The sequence below is a fragment of the Lentinula edodes genome (genome assembly GCF_021015755.1).
Source record: "Lentinula edodes strain Le(Bin) 0899 ss11 chromosome Unknown C8R40scaffold_50, whole genome shotgun sequence".
NCBI lineage: Eukaryota > Fungi > Basidiomycota > Agaricomycetes > Agaricales > Omphalotaceae > Lentinula > Lentinula edodes.
Genome location: NW_025764356.1, coordinates 41,900 through 62,295, shown reverse-complemented (window position 1 = coordinate 62,295; position 20,396 = coordinate 41,900). Strand labels below are relative to the sequence as shown.

Genomic DNA, 20,396 nt, shown 5'->3' with positions numbered 1-20,396 from the left:
CCGCATTGACGAAGGTCAGTTGTTCTGGCATAAACTGCCTGGCTAAGCCGCGGAAGTTGGGCGTACAAGAATCATCTGCTCAGGCCCAGGGCTTGTTATTTTACAGCTAATTGTAGCACCGAAGGCGCGCGTGGATTTTTGCCGAAATTCGTCGTATTTTCCAACATCATCAAGGTCAATCTTCCATCGTAAGAATATCCTCAGCTTTTACCCCATTAACTTTGACTAGGTGAGAGATTTGTATCTTGAAGGATATCTATATTTTACCTGTATCGTCTGTACTTCGGCAAAAATCCGCGCGCACCTTCGGCACTGCAATTGGCTGTAAGAACAATATTTTACAGCAAAAGCCTATGTCATGGCATACTAGAACGTAGTCGACGATCTCTCATCAGGGCATAAATTAACTCAAGTCATGAAAGATAGAATAGAACAAAGAGGAGAAATATTGGAGGAACACTAACAAGAGGTGAGCCTGCAAGTAGGTATGTATGTGTTCGGGAGACAAGAAGAAAGAAGGGAAGAAATGCCTGGTTCACGTGAGAGAGCAGGTAGGGGTAGCATTGGATGAGATGAATTGCAGAATGAATGTACCAGAACCAATACCAACGACGACAAAATCCGCCATGTCAATATATATAAACTATGCCCAGAGGGCTTCCATTACTCCATCGTAGCATTATAGAAAGAAAAGAACAGGATAGGACATGAGAACCCCCCTTGCTCAATCAATTTCGTCATCACAAACACTATGCGACGGCCACTACCCCTACTACTATCCAGCACCTGGACTAGTGCTCTGGATGGCAGCACTGATAAACGGCGCTTAGACGACAACACACTTGCTACCCTTCTTCTTGCCTGGGCGGGAAAGCAACGCAGCACGAGTGGCGTATTGAAAAACTTCACGGACACCTTCCCCAGACTTGGCTGAGCATTCAAGGTAATGTTTAGCACCTATCTTCTGAGCAACGGCCATACCCTGTAGGACGTCAGTAAACAGATATTCAAAAATTGTGGAGGAATGATCTTCTGCCGGCAGTGTATTACCAGCAGACCCTAAAGCGACGAAAATGGTATATGTTGAAGGTAAAACTTACCTCCTCAGGTGTTACTGGCCTCTGACTTGTCTTTCTGAGCTCCTCAATAACCCTCGGGTCACGACGAAGATCCTTTTTGCAACCAACAAGGATGATAGGTAGACCAGCGCAAAAATGCATGACTTCAGAGATCCACTGAGCAAGGAAAATGAATGAGTTCAGAAAAAGGATTATTGTGACGAGAAGCTACGCACCTTTTCCTGTACGTTGTCGAGGGAATCGGGACTGTCGACAGCGAAGCAGATTAATATGACATGGGAATCCGGATATGAAAGGGGTCTGAGACGGTCATAATCTTCCTGGCCGGCGGTATCCCATAAGGCAAGTTCAACGTGTTTGCCGTCAACTTCGACGTCCGCAACGTAGTTCTCGAAAACGGTCGGTACGTAGACCTATAGTTCAAAAATAAAACGTTAACAGGAGGTACTCATGTCGTCTGAAACATGACTGGTTGCATGTTCTGTTTGACTAGATAATTCCGGTAACTCACCTCAGGAAAAGTTCCTTTCGAAAAGACGATCAACAGACATGTCTATGAGTTGTTCCAGCGTTGCCAATGTAAATTCAAAATCAGGAAGCGTAACCAAGATACCAAAGGCGCAACAGCAATTGAGAATCGTTGACGAGAACCCAACGAGAATATACGGAGACAAGGTAATATATAGAGGAACCCGTTCCAAAGGTGTAGAAAAGGTGTTGTTTGGGTCGGGGAGGTGTGGTGAGCAGGGATAGTTCAAAGTAGAATAGAGCAAGAGTAGCACCATTAGGATACGAAAGACGATGTAGCACGAACAAAAAGAACGAACCTTTCCACAAGCACCATCACCAACGATAACGAGTTTCCTCCTAATTTCAGACATCTTCTCCAGCAGATAGGTATATGGAAGAAAGCGAAAAGAGGACTTCGCAGTAAGGGAGATGTAATTGAGAGTGAGAAAGGCACAACAAGTCAGTAAGGTAGAGGTTGCAGTAGAGGACAACGACGGCCTCGAGGTATTTGTCGACGGGACAAGGCTTCAACCGCTGACACCACTTATATTTCAAGCTCCGGTTAAATTTGGGGCACAGCTTTGCTGAAATAAGCTCATGTGACCTGCCGGTTCCAAATTTCTGAACCTCCGACGCCGCGTTGTCGTCACCGATCTCAATCTTAAGCACTTAATCCATCTCGTTCTCAAGAGTAAAACGTCTTTGCATGCTGCTCTTTGCAAAGTAACCATAGGATTTTAGGGCAGTATGCAATCCCGATCATATTCGACGCAATGATAGGATAACTAAAGTTACCCTCGCTTCATTGCAGTGCAGGATGATGAGTTTATAGCCAAGCTCTACTACCGTCGGTTTCAGGGAGCACTGATTGGGTCTTGTAGCTTTTATGGGTCGCTAGAAAAGGACCACGTTGTACAGATGACCAAACTGCTAGAGACGTTCCACTGCATAACACAGCGGACAACTTCGATAGGTCCCCGTCGCGGCTAAAGAGGAGAGGAGATGAATGGAAATTTAGAAACTGGGGCTTTGGCTCATGCATCTTAGGCTAAAGACAGTGATGGGCTACGCACTTATACTAGCCCGGACACTGCGTATATCTCTCGACACTTCAAGTGGAGGTATATGAAGTATACCGTCAAATGTCAATGAACCATCGACAATGCCCCAGTAGTAAACTTCCTTCTCACAAAACCAGCAAAGCCTGGCATTTTACTTGATATCTTATGATACTTTTATTACATATTATGGGCACTCCTACTTAAAGTCTGGTTCATCGGGGTTACATGTAGCCTTAGTCCTTTTAGGACACAGATGAATATCATCTTGTAAACTTGTAAACAATGTCTATGTAGTATATCTCGCACGTCATGTTCTGAAGTCGAGGATCTTAAACCATCAGCCATTGAGATAGATGCATGGTAGATGTAGCTGTTACAATACAGTGTATGCAGCCTAAAAGCCTACTAAACGATGAACAGCAAATGAAATGAAGGAAGAGAAGGTACCAATTTACCGTATTGATCATTGAGGTTCCTGCTAGTCCTTTTCATGCTGTTTATGAAGTATCCATTTACCCATGCTTTTGGATCCCAATGTCCAATACTCAAGACTTGAGAATATCGTTGGAGGGACACATTTTATCATTAGAACTAGGGCTTTATTTGAAAAATCACGCGCCTTCTTCGCACTTCGGCCATATCTATCCTTGTGAATTAGTTGGCAGAGGCGAAGGATGTCCTAGACAAGGCTGTGACCTTCACAAGTAGAATAGCAGAAAATTGAGTATACATTATAATACATATATCTGTGTTTGGGAAAACCGAAAGCAAGAATAATCGCGATCGGAGACAGCAAAGTCTTCCCACGATTAACCTACGTTTCGTCTCTCACGACGACGCTCGTTTTCCCTTGCTTCTTTCCCTCACCAACCTCTGCCATCTCCTTAACGTTGCGCCTGCCGCCAGGCTGCAGCGCTACTCACTTTTGATTCACTATTCTACTCAAAACAGTATTTTTCGTCGACCATGAATCGGCAGTCGACTATTCACCACCAGCGCCTCGAGGCTGTCACCGACCTCTCACAACTCACTGGAATTTCCGACGATGTTATCGTAGCATGTATTAGGGAAAGGTTTATGGCCGACAACATCTACACCAACGTCGGCACCTCCGCTTTGGTTGCATTAAATCCTCACAAATACGTGTCTTCGAACGCCGACAATGTTCTCCAGAAATACGCTTCTGAATATCGGAATACTAGTTTACCCAAGGAACTTCTACCGCCTCATATCTTTCAACTTGCTAATAATGTATACTATCATATGAAGAGAACTACCCAAGATCAGAGCATACTTTTGAGGTGAGTTCCTTACTAATACTTCCCGGCACTCTCTTGATATTTCTTTTCAGTGGGGAAACCGCATCCGGAAAGTCAGAATCTCGTCGATTGGCGATTAAGGCCATCCTTGAGCTATCTGTTTCTAACCCTGGGAAGAAGGGTGCGAAACTTGCTGGCCAGGTTCCCGCCGCCGAATTTGTTCTAGAATCGTTCGGTAACGCTCGCACACTCTTCAATCTGAATGCTTCGCGCTTTGGAAAGTATACTGAGCTGCAGTTCAGCGATAGAGGACGGCTTACCGGTGTCAAAACTCTCGAATATTATCTCGAACGGAATCGAGTGGCCGGAGCACCTAGTGGCGAACGAAATTTCCACATCTTTTACTATCTCGTCGCTGGTGCAACACCTGAAGAGCGGCAACATCTTCACCTCATCGACAAGACTGCGTATCGTTACCTTGGTCAAAGAAATGTAACAGCTAGATCTAATGGGGCTCAGGACGACGATGCTGTGAGGTTCGAGCAACTCAAAGTAGCTTTGAAGACTATCGGTCTTTCGAAGAGACATGTTGCTCAAACTTGTCAGCTGTTGGCTGCCATACTCCATCTTGGTAACCTGGAGTTTGTCATTGACCGTAGCCGTAACGAAGACGCCGCTGTCGTGCGTAACACCGATGTATGTGCTATAGTCGCTGACTTTCTCGGGGTCCCACCGGGTGAGCTGGAGCAATCGCTCTCTTACCGTTCCAAGATGGTCAAGAAGGAAATGTGCACCATATTCCTCGACCCAGACGGTGCTTCAGACAACCGAGATGACCTCGCAAAGGCTCTATACTCCCTCCTCTTCTCCTGGCTCAATGAACACATCAATCAACGCTTGTGCAAGGACGATTTTTCTACTTTCATAGGTCTATTTGACCTTCCGGGTCCGCAGAATATGACTTCCCGTCCCAACTCCCTTGATCAATTTTGCATAAACTTTGCCAATGAAAAGCTTCAACACTGGACTCAGAAGCGCCTTTTTGAGTCTCATGTCAATGAGTATGCTGCTGAAGGCATCTCTCGCTTTGTCCCCTCCATAGCTTACTTCGACAATACCGAGTGTATTCGACTCCTCCAAAACAAGCCAGGTGGTCTTGTTCACATTATGGATGACCAAGCTCGTCGTCAGCCCAAGAAAACGAACCATACAATGGTTGAAGCATTTCAGAAACGCTGGGGAAATCACTCATCCTTCAAAACCGGTAACATCGATCGGTCGGGCTTTCCCACTTTCACCGTCAGTCACTACAACGGCGCAGTGACGTATTCGTCAGAAAACTTCATCGAGCGGAATCAGGATGAACTCAACTCGGATTTCGTCAACCTTTTGCGAGGTATTGAGGGTATGGAAGGCACGGGCTCTATCAATCCTTTCGTCAAAGGACTTTTCAGCGGGAAGCAGATTGCTACGACGGCTCATCCACGAAACGAGGACACCATCGTTGCTGCTCAGCAGAATGTTAAGCCGATGCGGGCCCCGTCGACCAGAAGAAAGGGAACCATCAAACGGATGTCCACTGTCAAAGAAGGTGTAGAGGCCACTGACGACGATGACGGCGTAGGGAACACTTCTGGATTTGGAGGATCTTCCAATGGCACCGCCTGCGTCGCGGGCGAATTTCGCGTCGCCCTGGATACACTCTTCGAGACGCTTGACGATACTCAATCGTGGCACGTATTTTGCATTAACCCTAATGACTCGCAATTGCCGAATCAACTTGAAGGAAGGAGCGTAAAGGGTCAAGTGAGGAGTCTGGGTTTGACGGAAATCGCGAAAAGATGCGTGAACGTATTCGAGGTCAACATGATGCCCGAAGAGTTTTGTGATAGGTACAAGGAAGGTCTTCAGGAGGCTGGTGTTGTTGGTGGTGATGAGCGGGACAAGGTTGAATATGCTAAGTCCGCACTCGGTCTGAATGAGAATGACATTGTTCTCGGTCAACATAAGGTCCATCTTTTCTTGGTGTCTATCACTTTTTGTTAATCGTTCTTTAGGTGTTTCTTTCGCAAGCTGCTTTTCATCTCTTGGAAGATCAGCTTCGCTCGCGAGACGTCGAGGAACAGAAACGCAACCGTCTTCGTGATGCTGAGGCAGAAGGTGGTCTCGAACCGCGCGGCGCTGGTGATCCATATGCACCTTATTCATACCCGAACGCTGATGGTGAAGCTGCTTGGTCTGCTGGACATAATGAAAACTACGGTTCTTCAAATCAGCACCTCCCTCTAGTGGCCAATGCGTCGCCTTTCCAACGTGCAGACCTCTACGACGACGGTGATGATCGTTCACTTCACAGCGAGGACTTTGACGCTCGTAGCAAATTCACTAGCCAGAGAGATGACTCTGTATCTAATTTCGGATCTGAATCGTACGCACCGTCGAGGAATATGTTTCAGAATGCCGACAAAGCTGCGTTGGCGAACAAGGAGGCTTTGCCTGGTGAAATCCAAGAAGGCGAAACGACTGAGGTCATCAAAGAGAGTTCCGCGCGTCGCAGATGGGTAGCCCTTTGTTGGCTTCTGACGTGGTGGGTCCCTAGTCCGTTATTATTATGGATTGGTCGGATGAAACGTGAAGATGTGCGGCAAGCTTGGAGGGAAAAACTTGCTCTCAACTTGATTATCTGGTTTTGCTGCGGTGTATCGATTTTCATCATCGCTGTGCTTGGTCTTGTTATTTGCCCCACGCAGCACGTTTTCAACACCGGAGAATTGTCGTCGCATGATAGTACTGCGAAAGAGGTGTATACCTCCATTCGGGGAGAGGTTTTCGATCTAGGCATCATATCTGACAATCATCAGCGAATTGTCAGTGTCGTGCCGACGAAGTCTATCCTTAAGTATGGTGGGACAACCTCTGACAACATTTTTCCTGTTCAGGTATCTTTACAACCCTCGGCTCCATGTTGTTCACCATCTCACTTTTTCACAGATCAGCGCCCTTTGCAACGGTGTCACCGGAACCGTCAGCCCTTTCGTTGCTTTGGACACAACCAACGACTCCGATATAAATGCACAGTACCATGACTTTCGTATCAATACCAATGACTCACGACCGGATTGGTACTTCGAGAGTATGGTGACAATGCGTTACACCTCTCGCGTTGGCTTCCTCGGGTACACCAAAGATGAAATAAAGGACATGTCTACATCCGGAAAATCAGTCGGAATTTACGATGGCATGATCTACGATGTGACTTCCTATGTCAGCTCTCAACCATCGCTTATCGCGCCTCCGGGTTTTCAAGCTCCTGCTGATACCGATAAAAACTTCATGGATCCTTCGGTTATTGATATATTCAAATTCAATAATGGAGGCGATATCACGAAAAGTCTCAACGCACTTGTCCCAAACACAATCAGCTCTCAAGTATTAGAGAGGCAAAAAGTCTGTCTGAGGAATCTGTTCCTCATCGGCAAAGTCGATAACCGGAACTCTCCCCAATGCTTATTCTCGAAGTATATCCTACTAGCGTTGTCTCTCTTCATGGTTTCTGTTATCGGATTTAAGTTTCTGGCTTCGATCAACTTCAGCGCGGCTCGTGCACCGGAGGATCATGACAAATTCGTGATTTGCCAAGTTCCTTGTTATACCGAAGGCGACTCTTCTCTGCGCCGTACCATCGACACTCTGGCTCAGATGAAATATGACGACAAGCGCAAGCTGCTGGTCGTCATTTGCGATGGTATGATTGTCGGTTCAGGAAATGACCGACCCACACCACGTATAGTTTTGGACATCCTTGGCGCTGACCCCAACCTCGATCCTGAACCGTTGAGTTTCCTTTCTCTCGGTGAGGGTGCTAAGCAACACAACATGGGTAAAATTTACTCTGGTCTATACGAGTGTGCTGGTCACGTCGTACCTTACATGGTCATCGTTAAAGTCGGCAAACCGAACGAACGGTCTCGCCCTGGTAATCGTGGCAAGCGTGATTCGCAGTTGATTCTCATGCACTTCTTGAATAAGGTAGGTAGATCATAACCATCGTGACGGATTGATGACCAAAGTCTGTCCTCCAGGTTCATTTCAACTCTCCCATGAACCCAATGGAATTGGAAATGTACCACCAAATCAAAAATGTCATTGGCGTCAATCCCACATTCTATGAATATCTCTTCACTGTCGATGCTGATACGACCGTTGATCAATACTCCATAAACCGTTTGATTTCTGCGTAAGTCTCTTGTTGCCTTTGATATTTATCTGAAAATTCACCGCTTTTTTTGACAGCATGATACACGACAAGAAGCTCCTGGCCTGCTGTGGAGAAACCGAACTGTCCAACGCAAAGCAGTCTATCCTTACAATGATGCAGGTTTGTTACACACAAAATTGCAATGGTATTTTTCGATCTGAACTGTCCTGCTTTATAGGTCTACGAGTACTTCATTTCCCATCATATGGCTAAGGCGTTTGAGAGTCTCTTCGGTTCCGTCACTTGTTTACCCGGTTGTTTCTCTTTATACCGGCTCCGCGCGCCCGATACACATAAGCCATTGTTCATCGCGAATCAGGTCGTCCACGACTATTCAGAAAATCGTGTCGATACATTGCACATGAAGAACTTGTTACACCTTGGAGAAGATCGATACCTGACGACTCTTCTTCTCAAACATTTCCCCACGCTCAAAACCCAATTTGTGCGAGATGCTCATGCCTATACTGTTGCTCCCGACGATTGGAAAGTCCTGCTGTCCCAACGGCGACGTTGGATCAATTCTACCGTGCACAATCTCGGAGAATTGATGTTCTTGGAACAGCTTTGTGGTTTCTGTTGTTTCTCGATGCGGTTTGTCGTCATGATCGATCTCATTTCCACTATTATTCAACCCGTTACTGTGGGCTATGTCAGTCATATCGCAAATCAATGTCGTACTCGCAGTTGACTAACTCTTCCTCTCATAGATCGTCTATCTAATCTATTCTGTTGTCGGCGCAGGCGAAGCAATTCCTACCTTGTCGCTCATCATGATAGCTGCAATCTATGGTCTACAGGCGCTCGTTTTCATCATGCGACTCAAATGGGATATGGTTGGTTGGATGGTATTTTATGTCCTCGCTATTCCAATCTTTTCTTTATACTTGCCGCTCTACTCTTTCTGGAGAATGGATGACTTCTCCTGGGGTGCAACGCGTCTGGTCATGGGTGAATCCGGAAAGAAGCTCATCGTTCATGTGGGTTCCATTTCTGTGTTTATTTCTCTTTACCTTTTCTGAACGTCGTCCTCTTTTCAGGATGAGGGCAAATTTGACCCTAAGGCTATACCGTTGAAGTCATGGACTGACTACGTAAGTAACATATAATAGTAAACATCTTTATACTCATTTTCCTCACAGGAGAACGAACTATGGGACAAGGAATCTAACCACAGCATCGGCTCCTGGGTACCTCCAAATAAACTCCACAACGAAGGTTACCCGGAATCCCAAACAGCTTCTCTCTATGGTCGAGAAACATATTACGAACCACAACGAGCGTTTTCTCCAGCACCTTCGCAAATGATGTATCCTCCTCCCGGATATCAATCGGGGAGAAACACTCCTCAATCGAATCTTCGCATGCCTATGGATACGGGGATGATGTATGGTCAACCTCAGTTTACGCCGTCGCTTTACCAGCCCACACCGTCTCGTCCGACGACAAATTATCTTGATATGCCCATCCCTACAACGTCGAGTCCTGACAATGGTTCTCTTTCCGGGGGTCCTTCAGACATGGATATCGAACGGGCCGTTCAGGACATCATCCGGGTCGCGGACTTGAATTCGGTGACGAAGAGAGGGATTAGACGACAACTGGAGGAACAATATGGGATAGATCTGGCGTCCAGGAAGGCGACTATCAATGCTGCAATCGACAAATGTCTTGCGGAGCAGGCGTCGTAGTTTTACTTGCCGCGTGTTTCCTGTGTGGAACTCTTTCTCTTGCTTGACACTCAATGATAGGGTAAGTAAGCAAACCTCTCCTTTAGTCTTAGGTTATAACGGATGGACTTGGCACTCATTACTTATCAATCTGTTATCATATCCGTTCCTCTTTCTTTCGTTCGTTCGTACATTACCATGAACTCGGACCTCTTCATCCTCTAGTATCCACTCATTGCTCATCGTTCTCTAGCTCTCAGACGCTGTACATGTCGCTATCTTATATAGATTCCTCGTTGGTCACTCTTCTAATAGTCAATGGCACTGTATTTCGTTGTCATCTTTGGCATCATCAGGATAATATCATCGTGTGGAAAGACATAAAAGATTTCCATATCGGTGGCCAAGGTAAGGTTGCTCAATAATTGGAAGTGGGCAATGCTAGACCTTATTTCTCCGATAGATATCTCTCCTTGCTATGGATGCTCAACAGTCAGGCCTAGTCAGGAGAGCTCGAACAGACTCGAACTCACTTGTTGGCCCGGTTCGCTGCGTGTATCTGTCCCACTCTTTGATGAAGAGGCTATAAACGGCTGTAGGTCACTGTAGGTCATCTATGTCAAGATGTACTTGAACGTATTGAAAAAATTTTAAAACTGATAAATCAGAGAAAAAACTTGAACTAATTGAACTCTATTGAACTCCCTCTCTCGACTCCAGCTTACGAGCCTTCGAGAGCTGGTCGAATCATCACAGAGGCTCGGAAATTAAAGGTGAGATAGCCGTGCGTCGCATGATGATACAGGGACTCAGAGGACCCACTGTACAAGGAACGTTAGAACACCAGAGCGGAGATTCTTCACAAAAACACCGGCAGTCAGCCCAAGCCCAGTTATAACGGATCATGAATTGACGCAGATAATTGTCTATGTAGGGTAGACGAGACTTGGCCACCTGTCATCTGGTAGAAGCCTACCGTGGTATGTGTGGTCTGCGATTGAATCCTGAGTAATCACACGGTGCCACTAGTACCTAGGTTCGCCGTATGCAATTCCGAACATTGTAAAAATAGTCGACGACTCAATATTATTGCATGATGAACCTAAAGTGTTTACATAGCGTTGGAGCTCAGCGCTCGGCTCTATACTAGTCTTTACGATGGATGTTTGACATAAATCATGTAGAAGAACATCGGCGAAAACTTTGAATATTCCTTTATGTCTTTCATGGTCACTTCATTGGCCTGGTTTGCCACATCTAGAGAGCGGCCACCAAGTTCCGACCCACCATAAACCTTACACCGGATTCAACAGACGATGGCTGAACAAGATCCTGAATTAGTATCAGACTTGAATGTGGAGATGGCCTGCCAGTGCCATTGTACAAAGGATTTCAGCATTAAGCAGTTACAATTGGTAAAGATAGGTTCTTGAAACCCTTTGAATTTGGATACCTCCCTTACTCCGGAGACTAGTACATCGAGGCTTGGCACCTGGCTCCAATAGCCCCATTGTCCGAGTATCCTTGCTGACCGGGTTCTCATGAAAAAATCTGCCCGTCCTATATGTTAGAGATAATTATGAGACGTCTTCAAAAAACCTATAAAACACCTCTTTAAATTTCACCATCCCTTAAGCGAGAACCTCTCGATTCTTGTCATCTCCAGCACTTCTGAAAACACTCAGACAACAATGCATTTCTCGACACTCTTCGTGGCTCTCACCACAGTGGCCTGTAGCCTCGCAGTTGTCGCCAATCCGACGTCAGTTCAGAGCAGTACGTACCCCCCAAGTTTTCATTATCCTCAAAAACTACTAACACAGTAGTCTTTCAACCTAGCCTCTCTCACGTCCCGCGCCGACTGTGGTACCATCAATGGGAACTGCTACGATAACGGCTGCGACGGGGATAAATCCTCTGACGGCCTGCACTGCATTTCCGGGCAATATGCTGGATGTCCCTGTGGGTATGGATGCAACAAGAACTATGTTGGCCCTTGTGATGCGTTTGGGTGTGATGGGGTGGGGAATGTGTGTACGGGGACCTACAGAGGATGTTCTTGTGTTGACGTTTAAGATCGTTGAATCTGAGTGAGTTGTTTCGTGGAATTGTCCACCCCTTCAGCTCCGGCTTCGATACTGATTGAATATTCTTTTTTTGGTTTTCAACAAATAGGTTTTTGGACCGACACCTGAATTTATTTCGCCTTGCTATAGGAACTTAAATTCAGTACTATTTCATTCATGATGTTATGAAGAAAGCTCACGTTTGATATACGGAAATCAAACGTTTTTCATTCACCTTATAATCCATTGTTGAGTTTATGAAGTTTAGAACTTGAATCAACAAAGCATGTCGGCGACAACATGCATTGATAAAACTGCATCTTTTCCCCTCGCTTCCACTCCAAATCATCCGTTGGCACAATTGAGAGCTAAAAGTTTGACAATAGCTACCTTACACGGTTTCTCGGATACCTCGGAATAGTAGACGCATTACCTTTGACTCTGAACTTGAAAGATAGAATACATTATGATTTTACGTAGGGTGTTGCTGTGGAGTTCCAGACGTCACCAGTAAGTTCTTGCCAACGGAGTCGAAGACGAAGTCAAGGTCGCAATATACATAGAGGATCGAACTTGAATCACATTGAGATCAGAAGAGATGATGCAAGTAGAGGATAAAAGGTTTATCACTTTCTCACGTCACAATCGAAGTTCACATTGGCTGCAAACAGGCTGCAAAGCACGATATCATGCAGTATCATGCCTGCCAGCTTAACGCACTCGGGAAGGGCACGGTTGATTTTTCAATTTTGATAATTTGTTGCCGGTACGCACTCGGGAAGGGCACGGTTGATTTTTCAATTTTGATAATTTGTTGCCGGTTTATTGCCGGTCCATCGGATTTGATATCTCACCATCAACACTTTTATGCATGCAGTAAAAGTATTTTTGTGGCCTTCAAACTCTTCAGTGAATACACTGTCATTTTTCTGCCTTCTAAGTACCTCAGGAATGATAAATTCCTCAGGTAGCACACTTGGGAGAAGGCACAGTGAAACTGATAACCTATCATTGCATCATTGCCCATTGAATGACACAGTGTCCTCCAGCCTTCAATGCATTTCCCTTTATGCATTTATTCCAACTATTGATAATGAAAGATGCTGTACCCTATTCTTTACATGAGCTAGAGTATTTGGTACAATAGCTCTCTGTGTTTTTGAACTGTTCATCTGTAAAATCTGTATTCTTCAAGTTGGCTAAGAGCTCGAAAGTGTCAAGGTTTAACTCAGTAAAGTAACTCAGGTGTTCAAGAGGCATTCCATTGTTGTCTACCTAGGTACTGTATAGTATAATGTAATAATGCTGTATTTGTCATGCCTCGACCATTATCCACAGCCCTCTTAATGGTGACTACCAGGACAGCCCCAGTATCAGCCATACGCTCTCACCCCTCTGCACCGATCCACGCCCGTACCTCCCCAAGACAGTATCATCTTCAGTATCACCTTCCTCCCCGCGACACGAGTAGCTCCTAAACCTCCCCCGACACGTGTTTAAAGCCCTCCTACACCTACCCCATTAAGGTACTAATCTCGATTACACGCCTCATGGCCCCTGATGTTCCCTTGTTCACTTCCTGTACCTATTTAAGTAGCTCTGATATGTCCCCAAGCCCCAGCTTGGTATATTTTGAACACACACCCTTTAACATAGGTCCAGTCCCTGCTACCTATACGGAATTCTCTTTACTCCCTATCTCTTTATCTCTGTTTGTCTCAACTCTGTCTATCGTCTCTACAATCGTCTATACGATCCAATACACGCTTTAACTTCACGTCTAAGCAACCCAAGTGAGTCTCCGAGCTCCCTCAAACAATACTAAAGCTCCCCAACGCCTACCGCCTTGGTGAGCTAACCTCCCCAAAACCTCCTTGAGCTCCCCAATTGCTCCGTAAGCTCTGGGACCTCGGTCTAGGTAACGTCGAACTACTTGCCGCTTCTCCGTTAACGAGCTTGCCTTGTTTTTGTGTGAAAGAGAAAGGAAGGAATCTAATGGGCACTCCAACCAACCAATCTAATACACAATATGCGAGTTCACTGCTATCAAATTTATTTAATAGCAAGGGGTAGCGTTGGCAAAGGTTCCGCAAAGCTCTGAAAGCTAAGTAAAAAGCTTTGATCAATCAATTTGAATCGTTCTAAGGATTCGATATATTCCTTTGATCAAGGTAGATTCAGCACGATTTGTGCTTTAGTTTGTATTGATTTGGGTATATCAAGAATTGGGGTTTTGAATCAAAGTAAATTAAAACCGAAACACACAGACCCCTACGGAGGGCTAGAACTATGTGCTGGCACAACCACACAGTGTGATTTGCCCTTAAGACCAACGACTGATCCTAAGTTCGAAGAATATCCAACAACTGGATATACTTCTCGCAGTCACAAGGAGCAGAACACAACGTTCCTATACTCACAAGTGCCGGGCCCGAATGGCTGCTAGCGAAGAGGTTTCAGTCTGGCGGGAGTGTGTCTTTCCTTTTTACGGATTAGCACTGCAACGTCGTCCCAAAATCACTTGTATTCCAGATACATTGGATCGCTATTTATACATACAGAATATAGAGTCGCATAGTACAATTAATTTAATACGATAAACGTTCGGAACCGCAAGGAAACTTCTACACTCGGTCAGATACCATTTAATTTGAATCTTCATGTCTTTATTTGGCCCATATTGGTTCCAAGATTCTAGTATACCTCCAAACATAGGTAGGTACTTCGATATTCATTTAATTTAATTGTTTTTGGAGGATGACTTGAATGGTGTTCAACTGTCATTGCTGTTCAACACTTACTTCGATCGTTTGTCACCTCGTCCAGAGGCAAATCAGCTCTCCTAGATTCTAATCCTATCAATCTGATTCATCTGGATTAAACTAATTGCTTCTCTCTTTCAATAGACACCCATTGTGCCTATACTCTATCAAGGGAGTTACGCATAGTATTCATTTAATTGTATTCTTCAATATTTTCTATGTCAGGACTCTTTGACATTCATTTGATATGCCTTCGGAGCCTCGCAGTACTTCGATCGTTCTTCTAGTCATTTTCCTCAACCATGCAACTTGATTGGTCAATTAGACTAAATCGCAGTCTTTTGGATTAATGCATGATCTCGTTCTAGAAGGAGTATTTGATAATTCCTGAGTTCTAGAAAGTCATTTCGAGTCAATCCTCGGTTCATGGTCACTTGAGTAAGTTCTTCCAAACTCCTGCCAGTGTAAGGTCCAATAAGAATACCCTTGGTAGGTCATACGTGAATGGTCATCCTTCGGATGTAGTCCGAGTCTGGTATAATCCTGCTTGACAAACAGGTAGACTGCTATCCGAAGGTAGTATCGGGGATGGGTAAACTAACCAACTTGTGGTAGTATGGGTATATGGTCCCTTCAACTTATTAGACTGATTCAGTATTGACTTTGACTGTCAATCTGGGTCTCAATTACAGTCCTCTTGATACAAATCTATACGTGAAAATGTCACAATTCACAGCATAGATGTCTAGCCAAAATTTAGGCGTGTCACCGTTACCACCTCCAATGCTCGAGGACATCCACCTCCAACCCCCAGTTCCCGGGACCTCCCCTTCCGGGCGTATACCTTCTCAGGAGCTTATACACTCACGACCTATTCTCCATACGACCTATTCGATCTCACGTTGACGTTCTAGCGAGTACAACTCCTCCTACACAATGCTACTAGGTTTTGTACCTCCACCTCCTCTATTTTATGCCTTAGGGACCTCCCTGGACCTTACAGGAATCCCTTCAAGGGTCACCTCTCTCAATCCCAGCCACTACTAGGTCATTCCCGTCCTCGGTCGCGGTTTCCGTAGCTCCCTTCGAGCTCCAGCCTGCTCCTAGCACGCTAGACGTAAACTTCTCATACCAAACTTATCCTGAGACCTATTCTGACCCAGGTCTTACAGTCTTGTAACTTTACATACAAGGAGAAGTCTCAGGTATGTACAGCATGGGCTCGAGCACATGGAGTATCCCTCAACAGAAAGCAGCTGACAGCACTATCCAGCTGGGAAAGTCCTCCCAGCAGTACTGAAGAATTGCTGGGAGCTAGACAGTGCCTCCATTGCTCTTGTGAACATCCAGCTTTTGCAGATGTTATTTAGTCTTAATAGCTAGTCAAGTTCTTTGAGCTTGCTTGTTTTTCTTAGAAGAAATGCTTATGCTGGAGTTTACCATATGAGCTCTGAGTCCAAGTAACAGGCACTCTGTATCACACCCTAAGTAGGACTGCATGACCCCCATAAATTGAGGATAGAGGCATGAATTCCTTCAAAATTGTAAATTGAGATAAATTGAGTGGAGACATGAATACTCAAAGGGGGATATTTATCATCCCTAAGGTAACTAGAAGGAAAAATATGACAGTGTATCTACTTAAGAGTTTGAAGGCCACAAAAATGCTCCTACTGCATGCATAAAATCATTAAAACTCAAGGTATGGTGCGAGAAAGCTGATATCAAATATCCGGCGGACCGGCAATAAACCGGCAACAAATTATCAAAATTGAAAAATCAACCGTGCCCTTCCCGAGTGCGTTAGCCAGCTTTGAAAAGCCAAAATGTATCTTGTTGACTTGGGACAACCGGCGGTATCTCTACTGGTACGTCGTCAAGGGCATTACCAGAACTGAATTCGAAGGGTCCTTGAGCACCTTATACACCATCCTGGTGAAAGGAAGGTTCAAGTTTCGACTAAATTTAGTGTTTAGAAATAGGATATAACCACACTCGAATGCTCACTGTATCAACATAAGAGTGTTCCAAGAACATTCGAGGATTCAATGGAATCAGAATAGATAATGGGAGAAACATGAATGCCTGCGAGAGGATGAAGGCTAGCCATTGCGACCAGGAGGAATGAAAAAGTTTGAGGTAGTTTGATTGAGGCAAGTTGCGGAAGGAAAACTCAAGTTGTGACTAAATTTAGAGGTCGGACACTATCGATTCAACACTACTCCCGTCACTAACATTACTTCCACAACTGATATATCACCTCCACATCCAAAGATCCCATGTGCCATGTTGACGCTGACACACCTACCCTCAATCTACCCTCCTTACTCCTATGACTCCCTTTACTCACCCAATCCACTCAACCCACAACCCTATCACCACCGTCTTCTCCACGCCCTCCTTCACCCCAAGAACAATGTTTATGCTGACCCTCGGACAGACACGGGAGTTACGCGAAATGTCCAGTATTACCGGGGACACCCTAAATTGGACTTTTGGTGACTCCTCCTACTAGTACAAGCGCGCACTTTGGGTAGGCTTTTGTGTGTCGATTGTGTGCGTTTCCTGTCAAAAATCACTTTTTTCTGTCAGGGAATGACTCGTTATTGGAACTGATGCATTGATTATCAATGCCTGGCAGGTGAGATACTACGATGATCTCTAACTACATAAATGATAAGTATCACTGACTATCCGAATCGAGCAAAATGACTATATATCCCAGACTATCACTCGAGCCAATGTCAATCTTCCCCTGACGGAAGAGATATAATTCAATCTTCGACAGGAGGCGCACACAATCGACACACAAAGCACAAGAGGCACCAAATTAGGGTGGTAATACCTAATAATGCTCGAGTCGGGGGCACACAAAGGACACACTCAAGAGCATGCAGTCAGCTGTCTTCCATGCAGTATCCATCTCGAGTCACCTTAGGCGAGGGAGTAAAGTAAGTAGCTGATTATTTGTCAGATTTGGCTGCCATATAAAATAGTGTGCGCGCGATCCAGTTTTCTTCCAGTTTTCTTCCAGCTTTCTTTCAGTTCTAGATACAGTAAGTCTCTGCCCTGTATCCCTTCATACCGCTGTTTGAAATGTGTCCTAGCAATGCAATCACTTTTTTCCAGCATACACGACGCTGCAGAATCTCGGCGTTCCCGCTCCACAGGATGGCACAATGGTGAGTCTTTTTGTCAACCCCTTTCCCCTTTCTAGGTACTAATCCAGCGTAGACGAACGTATCATGATCAAGGACTTCAAGCAAAACACCACTAGCCGTCAGGTCTCCGCGATAGCAGTCCATGCTGTCAGAAGTAATGCAACCGTGCAGCAGCAGCAGGCATTTCAGGTGGCGCATTTTCGGGTGTTCCTCATCTTGGTACCTTTGTACCTCGATGTGCAATCTCCGCACGAGTCTGTCGAACTCAATAACTACGCCCACAATGGCCTCATCACAACTACCGAGGTGGCATACCATGCCTACATCTACTCTCAACGCCCATTAACCTTTCTTCATGTCAGCGTAGTCAATGCTGCCACTTTTATTACTGTTGGTCAGGTCTTAGATTGTCTTTTCAACGAGAATGGCCGCCAGCGCTATCAGCTTGACGCTACCACTGGAAGTGGGTGTCGTTATTGGTGCCAGACTGTTGTCAGAGATATGGCGACGAAGGGGTGGCTCTCCCAAGATGCTCCTGCAAAAACCGAGGAAATTGCTGCTGCAATCCAGGCCTATAACCCTGAGGTGGTTGTCTCCGAGGTTGGGAACCCCAGGGGTGGAATGTTCTATTAAGTGTACTCTTAAAGCTGTTACATGATATCATAGTATATCTGTATGTAAGGCTACATTTTTGTTGTGCTTTAGTGGAAAATGGCCAGTCTTAATGCGAATCAGAATGTGATATGAGCCTTGGCATAAGTATATCAGTATGTCAAAGAAAATTGCAAGCCTTAGCTTGAGGATGTGCATACTGGGCTAACTACTGCTAACTGTGTTATTCGAAGGTTATGAATATGACGAACTCAGTCCTGTTCTGTTCCATTAGGTTTGAAATTTATAAAATCACAGATTGTATCATATCCTACTACATCTCTCTGTATTTCTCAAAGTCCGAAGCTGTGAACTTCCTGCCTATGTAGTCTATACTATGACCTCTGTCTTCCAACAATCTATCCGCAGGGATAGATAGATAGATAGATAGATACGCGGCTCCGTCTAAAACGGGGGGATGTGATGATCATTTAGAGTCATTTAGGATCATTTGCAGGAAGGTGAATCTATGGCATCACCCGTCGTAAATTAGATTTACCGCTTGCGAGTTGCGGGGTCACGTGGGTATCTCCCTTTTTTCTCTTTACCTTCTCAGCCTTCTGTCGCCTGTCGGAATGAACCAACTATTCTTCAGGTAAGAGTGAACAAAACCTGTCGAAATATATGACAAACCCTTTCTTCTCAGAAGGCCGTCCCACTCTCCTCTAGCTACCGACAACATGTCTGATGACGAGCTCTATACTCTGATAAAAAACATTAACGGGAAGCGGGACGGTATCGGTTATATGCCAGACCTTGACGTTATGGGCTCGCCACCTGTCTATCATCTCAAGCCCTATAATCTTGTAGCTAAACTCGTCACCTTCGACCCTTGGACTGAGGTGTACGCTATGCAGCATGTACAACAGCATACAACAATTCTCGTTCCGCAAATTCATCGTGTCATTCCCGAATCGCGCGATCGTGGATTTTGGCTCGTCATGGACTTTATTGACGGAGAGTGTTTACTGGAAGCATGGCCCAAGCTCAGTTGGTGGCGCCGTCTGCAGGTTATCTGTACCCTGCGTTCCTATATCCAGCAGCTACATCGAGCTCCCCTTCCTTCACCGGATATTCCAGGTCCTTCCGATGGCACGGGTCGCTCTTTCCCTTGTTTGGGCAATCACTTTGACTATGGCGCTGGTCCGTTCTCGACATATGCTGCTATGGCTGCTTGGCACGACCACCAAAACCATCGTTACCAAGTCCTTCTCCACCAGCAAGGTGTTAAGAGAATCTGGCAATACAGCAAATTTGATCAATCACTACCTTTGGTGTTCTGTCATTTCGACTTGCACATGCGCAATATTATGCTTGATAAGAATAACCGTGTTTGGCTCATTGATTGGGCCTTTGCTGGTGCATACCCTGCGTGGTTCGAGTACATTCCCCTTGGATCAACGGTTAAAACAGCTAACCCTATGTTTTCGCTTCCTCGGTCATTCGCATGGTTCATCGGCTTCATTGTGGGAGGTTGTTGTGCCCCGTGGTACTATGACAACTACATTGGAGATTTCTACCTTCGTATTGAGAGCTATCGCAAACGCCTCATTGACAGCGATTATTTTGTAAAGCAGGGCATCGATCCAAAATTGTGGCAACCGGCTGATGTGGCTCGCCCTTCCCTACCTCATGTGATGGTTCAAAGGTGTTTCGACATCGTATATGACACCCTTTTAGTAGTGAGAGGATTGTTTGTACCTGCCTGACCCTCCTGTTTTGTTTTTTGGATGTAATGCGATTGACCCTTCCTCCCAAAACGCGATCCACACTTACTACTCAGAATTTGAACCCTTCTTGCCGGGATTGTGATGGTGAATGGAGATGAAAGATCTAGATACGCGCAACTCTGGTGTGAAACTAGCTCCAAGCCTCCGATTATGAGAGTACTTACTAACTCGGTATAGGTTGAGGAAGAA

The 20,396-nt window shown here is 45.3% G+C and overlaps 6 protein-coding genes across 6 annotated transcripts; 5 read left to right on the top strand and 1 right to left on the bottom strand.

Moving 5' to 3' along the window:
* Positions 1–826: 826 nt before the first annotated feature.
* On the bottom strand, positions 827–1,960 carry C8R40DRAFT_1058158 (P-loop containing nucleoside triphosphate hydrolase protein; the record flags this gene model as incomplete). Its single annotated transcript, XM_046225189.1, has 5 exons — positions 827–982; positions 1,101–1,235; positions 1,295–1,492; positions 1,591–1,632; positions 1,907–1,960. The coding sequence occupies 5 exons, from the start codon at positions 1,958–1,960 to the stop codon at positions 827–829; spliced, it is 585 nt and encodes a 194-aa protein (XP_046080960.1).
* Positions 1,961–2,899: 939 nt separating this feature from the next.
* On the top strand, positions 2,900–3,437 carry C8R40DRAFT_1128597 (uncharacterized protein). Its single transcript, XM_046229103.1, has 4 exons — positions 2,900–3,052; positions 3,106–3,201; positions 3,270–3,329; positions 3,381–3,437. The coding sequence occupies exons 2-4, from the start codon at positions 3,141–3,143 to the stop codon at positions 3,425–3,427; spliced, it is 168 nt and encodes a 55-aa protein (XP_046080959.1). The 5' UTR covers positions 2,900–3,052; positions 3,106–3,140; the 3' UTR covers positions 3,428–3,437.
* Positions 3,438–3,616: 179 nt separating this feature from the next.
* Positions 3,617–9,858, top strand: C8R40DRAFT_1176185 (glycosyltransferase family 2 protein; the record flags this gene model as incomplete). The annotated part of the gene is made up of 10 exons (XM_046232468.1): positions 3,617–3,951; positions 4,002–5,919; positions 5,967–6,848; positions 6,901–7,938; positions 7,992–8,146; positions 8,203–8,287; positions 8,346–8,819; positions 8,878–9,147; positions 9,208–9,261; positions 9,310–9,858. The coding sequence occupies 10 exons, from the start codon at positions 3,617–3,619 to the stop codon at positions 9,856–9,858; spliced, it is 5,760 nt and encodes a 1,919-aa protein (XP_046080958.1).
* A 1,556-nt stretch (positions 9,859–11,414) lies between these two features.
* On the top strand, positions 11,415–12,202 carry C8R40DRAFT_707316 (uncharacterized protein). The gene is made up of 3 exons (XM_046235930.1): positions 11,415–11,613; positions 11,677–11,927; positions 12,013–12,202. Exons 1-2 carry the CDS (start codon positions 11,529–11,531, stop codon positions 11,910–11,912), a joined length of 321 nt encoding a protein of 106 aa, XP_046080957.1. The 5' UTR covers positions 11,415–11,528; the 3' UTR covers positions 11,913–11,927; positions 12,013–12,202.
* A 5,373-nt stretch (positions 12,203–17,575) lies between these two features.
* Positions 17,576–18,459, top strand: C8R40DRAFT_1073674 (uncharacterized protein; the record flags this gene model as incomplete). The annotated part of the gene is made up of 4 exons (XM_046226612.1): positions 17,576–17,616; positions 17,717–17,721; positions 17,795–17,847; positions 17,920–18,459. 4 exons carry the CDS (start codon positions 17,576–17,578, stop codon positions 18,457–18,459), a joined length of 639 nt encoding a protein of 212 aa, XP_046080956.1.
* A 538-nt stretch (positions 18,460–18,997) lies between these two features.
* Positions 18,998–20,394, top strand: C8R40DRAFT_1128583 (kinase-like domain-containing protein). The gene is made up of 2 exons (XM_046229102.1): positions 18,998–19,072; positions 19,124–20,394. Exons 1-2 carry the CDS (start codon positions 19,053–19,055, stop codon positions 20,184–20,186), a joined length of 1,083 nt encoding a protein of 360 aa, XP_046080955.1. The 5' UTR covers positions 18,998–19,052; the 3' UTR covers positions 20,187–20,394.
* The last annotated feature ends 2 nt before the right edge of the window (positions 20,395–20,396 follow it).